The 12,901-nt window shown below is 41.1% G+C and overlaps 1 protein-coding gene across 1 annotated transcript in view; it reads left to right on the forward strand.

Annotated features, from left to right (window-relative positions):
- Positions 1–12,901, forward strand: part of CDC73 (cell division cycle 73) — a 105,412-nt gene that overhangs the window by 22,332 nt on the left and 70,179 nt on the right. The window contains exons 8-9 of the mRNA XM_035124183.2: positions 6,526–6,624; positions 9,655–9,733. Of these exons, the coding sequence (XP_034980074.1) occupies positions 6,526–6,624; positions 9,655–9,733 (178 nt within the window). The remainder of the gene's footprint in view (positions 1–6,525; positions 6,625–9,654; positions 9,734–12,901) is intronic.

A 12,901-nucleotide genomic window follows, 5' to 3' on the forward strand; every position in this document is an offset into this window, starting at 1 on the left:
ATGAATAACTAAACCTTTATTTAGGCCAGGGGTTGTGAGGCTTTGCCCAACCCAGATATTTTGGACTACAACTCCCATCATTCCTTGCCGTTCGCCATGCTGATTGGGACTGCTGGGAATTGAAGGCCAACATCATCTTGAGCGGCACAAGTTACCCATCCCTGATTAGATTTATGAGTACTGTACATGAAATGACTTTATGGAGATTTTAGAAGCAGAAACCTGTTGGCACCTTGAAGACTGAACATTTTAAAGGGAAAAAATGGTGTTATATATTGTAGTAGATCAAATATGTAACAAACAGAAAATTCTTAATACTGTTTGTAGAATATGTCATACTTTAAAGAAATATAATCTGAATCCTGAAATGTTATTCCTGTATGGAGGGGAGTAATTTATATTTATATTTATACCTTAAGCAATATTACTTTTGCAATGCTGTTTGGTATGGAAAATAAATAATTGAAACATTGAACAATTTAAAAACACACATAGAACATAATAAATGAGGTTTGTTTGTTGTTGTTGTTTTAAAAAAGGCTGAATTCTGAGCTTTAAAAAGTTAAATATATTTTTCAGCTGTACAGTGCAGGCTTAGCAAATGAGTTTGCCCATAGGCTTGATTGCAGAAGTGATAAAGCCCAATGGGGGATTTGTATGGCAAAATTTTGTTGGTATTGTGGAACAGCAGAAGTGCTGGATGGGGTTAAAAGTTAAAGGATCCCTGGACGGTTAAGTCCAGTCAAAGGCGACTATGGGGTCGCGGCGCTCATCTCGTTTTCAGGTCAAGGGGGCTGGCGTTTGTCCATAGACAGCTTTCCAAGTCATGTGGCCAGCATGACTAAACCACTTCTGGCCCAACGGGACACTGTGACAGAAACCAGAGTACACAGAAATCCTGTTTACCTTCCTGCTACAGCAATACCTATTTATCTACTTGTACTGGTGTGCTTTCAAACTGCTAGGTTGGCAGGAGCTGGGACAAAGCAATGGGAGCTCACTCCATCATGGAGATTCGAACCACCAACCTTGCAGTCAGCAAGCCCAAGAGGCTCAGTGGTTTGGACCACAGCGCCACCCGCGTCCTGGATGGTAGTAATAAATTGCAGCTCTTGCTCTTGGCCTCCCCACTTCAAGTGGCATAGAGTGCCCAAAGTGTCCAGCTTTGGTGGCCAAGCTGTTGAAAATACACTTCAGCCTCTCTCTTGCAACACACGAGTGTGCCCTTGCACACAGTTTGGAAGTCAGTGTACTAAACTATTTTGTGTAAGTTGCTACACTGCCACCATCTGTTGCCATGTATGTGTGTACTTACTGAGCATCACTTCATTCTAGGTCTAATTGTCTGGAGCAGATGCTTATTTGTTGCATGTAAATGTGCCCAGGCATACCAGATGGACATTTGTTGTGTGTGTGTGTGTGTGTGTGTGTGTGTGTGTGTGTGTGTGTGTTGCTACTACAATAGTATATTCAACTGAAGAAATGCAAATAGGAGCTTCTCAGCCTACAGGCAATGGAGCACATGTTGGCCTGCCAAGAACTTCTCAAACCACGCAAAGCTTGGGCCTCCTTATTTCCAGCCACTTATGTATTCTGTGACTTCAGCCAAAGATCTTCCCCCTCCTGCACAGCTACTAGTTGTTGCTGAAGATGCCATCTGACTGTAAGGCCAGAAGTATTGGAAATTGCAGTTTGTGGGAAAGTGGGTGGAATAATAAAATACGATATAGCTTAAAGCAGGTTCATGGTAAGAGAACTTGTTTAGCAACTCATCAGACTTTGTTTTAAAGCAGTGCTATGCAGATTATTTGGAAATAAACTGGGCAGGAGTCATTCTTCCCTGTTTAGGGAAGGTTTTTTAATATTTAATGCTGTATTGTTTTAATACTCGATTGGGAGCTGCCCAGAGTGGCTGGGGAGACTCAGCCAGATGGGCGGAGTACAAATAATAATTTATTTATTTATTTATTTATTCCCCTGGCCATATGGGAGGAATGGAGGAGGAGCTGGACGCTGTGCTCAAGTTTGCTAAAGTTAATCCAAATCACGCTAAACTTGTTTAGAGTTACATATGGACAAGCACATGCTCCCAGTTCTGTTGAAGTAATTTCTATCTCTAGTAGAACAATTTGTTTTGAATTGAACATGTCTACAGTACAGAAATAATAATTTCCTAATAGTACAATAGGTTGTCTTAAGTAGGCATTGGAATCCACTTTGAGGGGGCAAAGCACAACTTAAAATAATTCTTTGAACCCTTGAGTTAAAAAGCATTTTACTCATTTTAAAAGAAAACACTGGAAAATTTCAAAAAAGGGCTAAAAAACACACCATTCCCCCATTTTTCTCTCTCTTTCCCATCTCATTAGCTCCACTGCAGTTAATGTTGGTGCCAAAAGTTGCTTAGCCATTATTGAAGTAGAAGAGCAAAGTTTCTTCAGGGAGGAATCTTGAGTGTGTATTCCCAAGGGCTGGCTCTTTGTTTGCTAACTGCAGTAAGCAAGGGAGCTAGCATTATATCTGCACTGGGCCATCTATTTAAAAAATAGAGTTCATTTAGAGTCTTTTAAATGGGGTATGCCTGTTGTCTTTGTCCATGGAGTTTTCTTGGCAGGGATACTGGAGTGGCTTGCCAGTTCCTTCTCCAGGTGGATCACGTTTAGTCAAAACTCTCCACTATGACCTGTCTATCTTGGGTGGCCCTGCATGGCATAGCTCATAGCTCATAGCTTCTCTGAGTTATTCAAACCCCTTCGCCACGACAAGGCATTGATCCACGAAGTGAGAGCTGGACCATAAAGAAGGCTGATCGCCGAAGAATTGATGCTTTTGAATTATGGTGCTGGAGGAGACTCTTGAGAGTCCCATGGACTGCAAGAAGATCAAACCTATCCATTCTTAAGGAAATCAGGACAGATCGTGAAGCTGAGGCTCCAATACTTTGGCCACCTCACGAGAAGAGAAGAATCCTTGGAAAAGACCCTGATGTTGGGAAAGATTGAGGGCACTAGGAGAAGGGGACGACAGAGGATGAGATGGTTGGACAGTGTTCTCGAAGCTACGAACATGAGTCTGACCAAACTGCGGGAGGCAGTGCAAGACAGGAGTGCCTGGCGTGCTCTGGTCCATGGGGTCACGAAGAGTCGGACACGACTAAACGACTAAACAACAACAACAAATGGGGTATAGGCTTGAACTGGCCATTCATTCCTATATTATTAATTCCAGCTACTTCTGAAGAAGACTTTATGCAGGAGACGTGAATGAGATGGTCAGGTTTTGTTTTTGTTTTAATGGAACTGCTACTGCAAGGGGCCCTGGGTTACTCTCGTGTAGTTTTAAAACACACATAAACGTGCAAGACAGGCACATTACTAAGTACGTAGCACACTTAGAACTTTGCAGCTTGTGTCTGTTTTTGATGCTTTAATGTTTCCATACTTAATAGGAGAGAACCATTTTGCATTATAAATGTTTTGCAGGGAGCTCTGCTACTGAATACATTCATTATTACTTAGAATTATCGGTAATGGAGGACATCTGTTGTGTACATATGCCATTCAGTATGAAGTGCATCTTGAGGGTTGATGTAAATTTGTTAAATATGTGCCCTTTTAAATATGACTGATATTAGCATTATATGCTGCTTTTAAATAGCCTAATATGGTTTACTTATGCTGCCTCACGCTGAGCTCCTTTTAATAGGGTTAGCATAGTAATTTTCTTGGTTTGAAAGGCCTATATTATGTTTTTCTTGCTTCTTACACATTTGTGCACATCCCGAGTTGTCATTTGTCTAGTGTACCTAGCTTTTTATGCTTTAAGGCGATATCTGATATTAGTCATATTTGGAGTAGACCCATCGAAATCAATGTACCTAAGTAATTTACAACTAGATTGCCAGATTACTAGTATTATTGCCCTCCATACTGGTTTATGTGCAAGTGCTGTAGTGTTTTTTTTGTACAATGCAACTGCACCAATCATTTGGCTGTAAGTGGTGCCTTTCTATGTTATCTACCCTTATGGTGCCAGATGGTCAGGATATAGTTTAGGTACAGAATATTTAGATTTAAAAATATCTTAAATATATATTCTAGTAGAAACTCCCTTTTTGTGGGCGCTCTTGCCTTAATTGTTGGCCACCCGGACTCTGTACGAGAAAGAGCTGTTGATATTCCTGATGGTGGAGAGTAACGCTTCCAGGGAATATATATATATATATATACTGTCCAGTTTTCAAATCTTTAATGGAGTTTGAATCACAGCCCCAGATTTCAGAGCCATATAGCATTTGAGTAAGCCCTTTGCTACCAAATATCTTTAGGGATGGTTCAGTCAGCTGACCTTCCTTTTGGTAATAGGACTTCATCCGTGCCCCTGTGGTTTTCTGTGCTTTGGCTTTGACTGTCTCCATATGACACTTCCATGAGAAGATTTTATTAAAGAGTGCCCCCCATGTATCTAAATGAGTGAGTTTGTTCTATGGCCTGCTGATTCAAGCACCATCTATACATAGGTCTGTGTCTGCCAAAAATCATAATTTGGTCTTAAGAGTAATTCGTAACTAGGCTTTCCTGTTTACAGTATGTGCTACACACCTCCAAGAGATTTTTGAGGAAAGAGAGAGGAGTACTAAATAATCTGCATACATCAAGATTGAGATCTTTCTGTTCCTAATTAATGGAGAGGGGAAGTTTGCATTGGCTAAATATGGCACCAAATCATTAATATACAAGGTAAAGAGTGGGAGCCAGAATGCAATCTCACTTAACTCCTTGTGATGTTTTAAAATCACAAACCATACCACCCTTTAAACCTACTCTGACCCTCATTTCTGTGTAGCCGTATACTTTGTGGATCAATACCAGAAGTCTGCATTTGATGCTGGCAATTTGAAATTTCTCCCATCTGTTTCGATTAATAGTCAGATGCCACAGAAAGATCAATAAAGGCTACATAAAGGTTTTTCTTAATGCTCTAGGATATATTCTTATAATATGGTCCATAGTAAAACATTGATCAATGGATAGGTGAGGTAAAGACCCCTGAACAGTTAAGTCCAGTCAAAGGTGACTATGGGGTTGTGGTGCTCATCTTGCTTTCAGGCCAAGGGAGCCAGCGTTTGTGCACAGACAGCTTTCTGGGTCATGTAGCCAGCTTGACTAAACTGCTACTGGCTCACAGAGGACTGTGACGAGTGCCAGAGTACACAGAAATGCTGTTTATCTTCCTGGTACCTATTCATCTGCTTGCACTGGTATACTTTCAAACTGCAAGGTTGGCAGAAGCTGGGGCAGAGCAATGGGAGCTCACCCCATTGTACGGATTCGAACCTCCAACCTTCCAATCAGCAAGCTCAAGAGCCTCAGTGGTTTAGACCACAGTTCAACCTGTGTCCCTGTATCAATGGATATACTAGAGTATTACAAGTAATGTAGTGTGGGAAACCCTGCCTTATGGAACTCCCTACCAGTAGAAATTCAACAGGAACCACTTTTGCCTTCTTTCTGACATCTTCAGAAAATTGTACCGTTTAGACAGTCCTTCACAATTTTTATTACTGTTTTTAACCGATCAGTATCTACTGATGTTTTATTGATGTTTTATAGATAATTATAGACTGGTTTCATTATTTTTTCTGTTGTTTAACATATAGGAACATAGAGTTGGAGCATCAGGTGGAGTTCATAAAACCTTCTCATTTCATGGAGAGAAAGATAATTGTAAATAATAAGAGTGTATGTGCTAGTGCTCATGTAGACACACATTTGATCAAATAAATTTATATCCTTTGTTTCCTCCAAAGTGAGCTCAGGGTTGCATACAGAGGTCACTAACTGAACTTTGCACCTGCCTTTTCCTGCACTTGTACCAAGCTGAAAAAAAGGAAACTGGCATCAAGTGTTAAGAGGAGGGTATTTGTCACTAGCTGCTTTGTATTTTCTAAGCATTAAAGTCTTTCTTCCTTTAATACATTTGTCCAAAGAGACAGAAACTGGAAATATATGACAACTCATGTGTATGTGCAAATTGATTAAAAGCTGTTTTACATGCTACTTATTATCACTGTCTGAAAATGTGCAAATGGTAAGAGACAGAAGAGTGGCAGAAAATGTTCAGTGGTTTTGTCAGTTGCATTTCTCAAAATTGTGGCTTCTAGCTATACTTTGTAGTACACTGTATAGATGTAAATTTATATACCACACTTTTCTTTCTTTTTCTCAATTTTTTTAATTCATTTTATAATGAAATACAATAAAACAAAAACAGAAACAACAACATCAACAACAATAAACACATATACAACACACATACAGAAACTATACCTTTCTCGAATCTTAAGCTTTTCTTCACATTTTAGGGTGACTTCCTCGAGTCCCCCCTTTCCGCGGTTCATTTTCAATCATCTTTAGCAATTTCTATATCATATCTTTATATATACCACACTTTTCTGTTATGCACTGCTTCAGAAGACACTGGTTAACAGATAAACAGTATAATGCTGAATCTCTTGTGTTCTAGAACTTCGCCAAGAACATTTTTGCAATTCTTCAGTCCGTCAAAGCAAGAGAAGAAGGACGCGCACCTGAACAAAGACCAGTACCAAATACTGCACCAGTGGTAAGATTTATTCCTCAGTAAGGGATTTGGGTTTAATTAAAAAGCAAAAGGATTTGGGTACTGAGCATTTAATTGCAAAACAGATATCATTAATATTGCTTCCCATGTATTTGTCATGGCAATAGTTTGAATGTCCATATTACAGAAGTGAGGTTTATGTGAATATTTACACCTTGGAAGAAATTATGTGGACAATTGAAACAGAAGGCTTGCTAGTTTTAAATAGACTTTGGCAATGTTGGCACTTGTACTTTCCTTAAAATTCCAAGTACAGTCAAACCTTGGTTCTCGAACGCCTCCATTATCGTACGTTTCAGCTCCCGAATGCTGAAAACCCGGAAGTAAGTGTTCCCATTTCCGAAAGTTTTTCGGAACCCGAACATCTGACACTGTTTCCGGTTAAGTCCAAGAAGCTCTTGCAACCAATTGGAAGCTGCACCTCGGTTGTTGAACGTTTCGGAAGCCAAATGGACTTCCGGAAAGGTTTATGTTCGTCATCGAGGTTTGACTGTAGCAACATTTTTTCAAAAAAAAAAAAAAATCCAGAATAAACATAGGACACGTTTGAATCAGTATGCTTGTGTGAAATAAAACAGATTTCAAAAACAAGGGCAGCATCCAACAAAATAGTTCTGTTAGTGCAAGGATTTCAGTTTGTGCAACGGAAGTTGCTCTCCCTGCAAGCCCTACACACACACACACACACACAAAATCTGCTCCAGAAGCCTGGAATAACCCCCAGAACAGGTTTAGTGTGTGGATTGGGAGAACAGAGGGAGGAGAAATTACATTGTGCAACCAAATGTCCCTGCACTAACAGACCTCCTTCATTGTATACTCCCCCAAATTACAAATTGGTGTAGATTCTACTAACAAGGCTCCCTAAAATACTATTATACTCTTTAGTTTTATTAATAGTGGATCTGTTACAGAGGGTACTTTAATTACCACTCTTTCTGGATGTCATTCAGGTGTTGCCTCTGCTGTGGGCATTCTTTGGCATATCTCAGCTCTTCTGTCCCCCTGCTGTTTCCATGACTTTCTGTCTTTTCCATGTCACTTAGTTAGCATAGAGCTTGATTATCTAGAATCAGCAAGGTGACCAGGACTTAAAACCAGTGGCAGCCTGGTGTTACAAAGTAATGATGATGAGGCACAGTACCTGGTGGTTGAGTTGGCTCAAATCCCCACTTTCCAAAATTCATATTTCTAGTTGTACCAAAGTCCTGTGCACTCTTTCCATTCTCGCCGTAACTTGCATGTAATGATAAGATGACGTCCGGAACTGCGATGGCCACTTGAACATTGAAATGGATGGGACTTTGTTTCACGTACACTGTACCGAATGATTGAAACCGTGTTAGTAAATGGCCTATGCAAAAGATGGATGAATTGGAATTTGCTGCCCCATTAGGCTGACAGCATTTCAATTACACTTAGGAAAAGCTTCCACTCCTCCCAAGTTTGTACTTAATCTGTGCATCTCAGTTCCAAATGGTGTTTACTTAGCAATAAACCCTCTGACTTGGTGGGACCTGTATACCTGTTCTCAGTGTCAGCAATTTTGGTTAGAAAAGGCAAATTGGTTGGCAGTCAGTTTTGATTATTAAGGGTCAAAAGATCAATAAAAGCTACATAAAGATTATTCTTAATGTGCTATATATATATATATATATATATATATATATATATATATATATTCCATTATTTCTCTTAGGCTTAATTCATACGTTGTTCAATTTGTTTGCGAACTACTGACCCCTGCCATGCCAACAACATTTCTAAATATTAACCATGTGGATCAATTCAATAATGGCGTTGGAACTACTTTAACCATCCAATCTGTACGGTTCATCTGTTTGCTTGTTTTTGGTTTGAGAAAGCTACAATGGCACTGGGATCAGGCAACTGGAAAACAGCTCCTACATTGCTTTGCTAACTCTTTAAATTGAGCCTCAGTTATTACAGTATGATATTGTGCTAAGTTTAGAGAACCTTTCCACTAGTTTTAGAAGTCAGTGGATAAGCTTAAATAGCAAATCAGCTTTAATATGAAGTACCTTTGAATATATGTGACGCAGGTGGTGCTGTGGGTTGAACCACAGAGCCTAGGGCTTGCCGATCAGAAGGTCGGTGGTTCGAATCCTCGCGACAGGGTGAGCTCCCGTTGCTCGGTCCCAGCTCCTGCGAACCTAGCAGTTTGAAAGCACGTCAAAGTGCAAGTAGATAAATAGGTACCGCTCTGGTGGGAAGGTAAACGGCGTTTCCGTGCACTGCTCTGGTTTGCCAGGAGCAGCTTAGTCATGCTGGCCACATGACCTGGAAGCTGTACGCTGGCTCCCTCGGCCAATAACGCGAGATAAGCGCCGCAACCCCAGAGTTGGTCACGACTGGACCTAATGGTCAGGGGTCCCTTTACCTTACCTTTGAATATATTAAAATGGTAAGAGTTGGATCCAAATACAGTTTTGTGCTAGTGAACATCTAATGTTCCATTAGATGGGGGAGGGCCTTTTCGGTAGTGGCACCCACCCTGTGGAATGCCCTCCAATCAGAAGTCAAAGAGAAAAACAACTACCAGATTTTTAGAAGACATCTGAAGGCAGCCCTGTTTAGGGAAGCTTTTAATGTTTAATAGATTTTTCTATTTTAATATTCTGTTGGAAGCCGCCCAGAGTGGCTGGGAATCCAGCCAGGTGGGCAGGGTATAAATAATAAATTATTATTATTATTATTAATATTATTATTATTATTATTCCCAACTTCCCCAATTTGCTGGAACCCTCTGTTTCATATTTAATCGGGTTTCTTGACATGCAAAACCAGCTTTTCAAAGGGTGCAGGACCCTGCAGAGCTAGGAGGAAGTGGTGAAAAGCAAGTGTATTGATTGCATTAAGCAAATCCATTGGATATAACCCAAAGTAAATTCTGCATCATCATTTCACATATCGTAATAATATTCTAAGTGTAAATTTTAATGACTTGCATTAGCATGCCAGAAAACACATACTTTACATTTTTGTTTTCAGGACCCCACTTTGCGCAACAAGCAACCTATTCCAGCGGCCTATAACAGATACGATCAGGAAAGGTTCAAAGGAAAGGAAGGTAAGTTTACTTGTGTTACCTGTTTTCAGTGTCAGCAATTTTGATTGGAAAAGGGAATATGTGATAAGTAAAACTCAGTGCGTATTTTCAAATCCCTGGAGTTGACCGTGTTGATCAGGAACCTATTTCCGAAAAAGTAGAAGATTAATGGGGAAAATGAAATAAGACTTAAGCTATTAAGAAGCAAATGGTACTTTTAAAATAGTAAATACCTATATTTGAATTTTATGAATTCCTGATATGTCATATTCATAGTTTCTTTGCTGATAGTACCAATCAGCTAGACAGCTCTGACATTTGGTACTTAAACAATCAGTTTTTCTTTATCAACTCTAGAAAAGCTGAAGTAATTATTTCAGTTCTGCTTTAAACAAAAGCCTAGTTTCCTGATAAATTATATTCCTAGGGTGACTCCATTAATTAATATGTTATTGGGAAGAGTCTCTCTTTCCACCCCTCTCCAGAGAGGTGTAAGAGTAAAATATCTCGGACACTCATTTACTGTCATCTTTCTCTCGGTGTGTGTACGTACGTGTACCAGTTGCCACCACAATTTGTCATTCTACATTGTGGCCACTGAGTTGTATCCATATGAGAACCCTCCACTGATGGAAGGTCCCAGCACAACCTCCTACTGCCACCAGCTCCACAGATTAAGGATCAAGATGATTCTGAGTTGGCACTGCAGATCTTGTCTTCTTAAATCAGGATTTTAATCTGCTTTAAGCTGCAATTTCCACTTGTGAAGAGTGAACTCTGATTAGCACTATCATCCACAAACCTTAGAAAGGCTGGGAGGGACTCATGCTCAAGAGTAGAGGGGTTGCTGGTGATAGGGAGTGCAGAATCCAGGCCCTTTAACTGTAGCTGCATTGTGTTGGCCCCAAATGAAAAGGACCCAATTGACTGTGCCTCTTCTGCTATCACAGAATTTTGCTGCCGAGTGTTTTATTTCTTCACTTAATGTTCTGTGACTTGATGTCTTGTGAAATTATGCTGTAAATAGAAAGGTAGCTTATACATTTAATAAGTGTACTGAAACGAACCACAGGCTAGCTGAGCTTGGGTAAACATGGAATCAGACACTCAGAATTTCTTTCCAAATGATTGGCATGCCATACAGGTGGCCATGTTCGTGTTCACATGAACAATTATTACAGCTCTAGTTGAATAATTACTGTTCTGTCCATTTTATATAACATTTGACAATGTTAGCTAATGTTCTTGGCATCCATCTGAGTCAAGAGACAATGGAGCACGCCTCTGAGGGTGAAGTCTAATGGCTGCATTAGCAGCACCTAAGTGATTTTCCCAGGATGTACACCTGGGCAGTGTGTATGGAGGTCCTGGGCTGCCCAGGTGACAAGACTCCCCTCTCAGCCTCACTGACGTGGTCCAAAGGAAAGCAGAACAATGCATTTGGCACCAGCTTGGCTGCAGCTTGGATTACTGCAATGCGCTCTACATGGGGCTACCTTTGAAGGTGACCCGCAAACTGCAATTAATCCAGAATGCGGCAGCTAGACTGGTGACTGGGAGCGGCCGCCAAGACCACATAACACCGGTCCTAAGAGACCTACATTGGCTCCCAGTACGTTTCTGAGCACAATTCAAAGTGTTGGTGCTGACCTTTAAAGCCCTAAACAGCCTCGGTCCTGTATACCTGAAGGAGCGTCTCCACCCCCATCGTTTAGCCCGGACACAGATCCAGCGCCGAGGGCCTTCTGGCGGTTCCCTCACTGCAAGAAGCAAAGCTACAGGGAACCAGGCAGAGGGCCTTTTCGGTAGTGGCGCCCGCCCTGTGGAACACCCTCCCACCAGATGTCAAAGAGAAAAACAAACTACCTGACATTTAGAAAACACCTAAAGGCAGCCCTGTTTAGGGAAGTTTTTAATCTGTGATATTTTAATGTATTTTGGTATTTGCTGGAAGCCACCCAGAGTGGTGGGGGAAACCCAGCCAGATGGGCGGGGTATAAATAAATAAATTTAATAATAATAATAATAATAATAATAATAATAATAATAATAGTCTTTTCTCCTCCTGAAGATTCCCTGCAAGGCAGCAGAAGTTTAGGACCGGAGTTTTCCTTCTCCTGGATAGGCAGTGTTCGAAACTCCCATTGTTCTAGGCGCATTTTGCGACAGGGAATTTCATTCGTGCGAGCAGTTTATGAGCTCCGTGTGCAGTATTGCGCTTAAGATTTCAGATTAAAACTGCAGAGTGGCAGGAAAGGAGGACCTTTTTCTGCCTCCCCACTTCCAGCTACTCTCTGAAGACTTGGGATGAGACCCTCTTAAGAATATTAGGGGGTGGGCAGGGGAAGGACTAGACCATGTGAAAAATGAACATAATATTTTAGCTGCAGTTCATTCATTTTCAGCATTGTATTCTTGTTATAAAAATAGCACACCCAGATATTCCATTATTACGCCCATAACCTAGGTCTGAGGAGCCATATAGCTCCTAGCTATCATATATCAGTTTCTGACACTGTAGATGGGCTGCCTTCCTAGGTTGATGAGCCCCATCTGTCCCTCACTTCCCTCTACAGCACATGCAGAAAATGCCTTCTTGACCATTGGACTTACTATTGGTCTCATCCGCTCAATCCACCAGAGCCTGTCTTTGCATGCAGGGGGAGTCCCAAACTCATTGGCTGGTTTAGCCAGCCAGCCGAATCCTTTTCTGGGGTGTGGCCGCTGTTGCATGCTGACAGCTTCTAGGAGCCACAGGTGAGAGCTGCGTGCAGCGTGGGGACCAAAGGTGAACAAACTACCCCAGAAGGAGCATGACGTGTTCCCCACCAGAGGTACTACCCCCATATACCCCATGTTAGCTAATATAACAATGCTATATCCTTAGAATGCACAAAACTGTAGTGCAGAATTACCATTGCTCCAGTATACTGGGCAAAGGTTGTTGTGGAATTCAAAATTTGCTGCCCGTAACATGTACAGTATGCAGCTCCTCTTCAGCAAACCTCATGCTGCCTTTGCACAGTGTGTCTGTCTGTGTATCACTCCCCATGCCTTCTGTTATGCCAATCCAGTTTAGGTAGTGCCATGTCCCTTAGTCTGTTGCATGCTTTTCAGGCATGCTTTCTGTTAAGGCAGTGTTTTTCTGTTTTTCTAGTTTGAAGAAAACAATGGAGATTGGGTTGCAGA

This window comes from Zootoca vivipara, chromosome 7, assembly GCF_963506605.1.
Source record: "Zootoca vivipara chromosome 7, rZooViv1.1, whole genome shotgun sequence".
NCBI classification, from domain to species: Eukaryota; Metazoa; Chordata; class Lepidosauria; order Squamata; family Lacertidae; genus Zootoca; species Zootoca vivipara.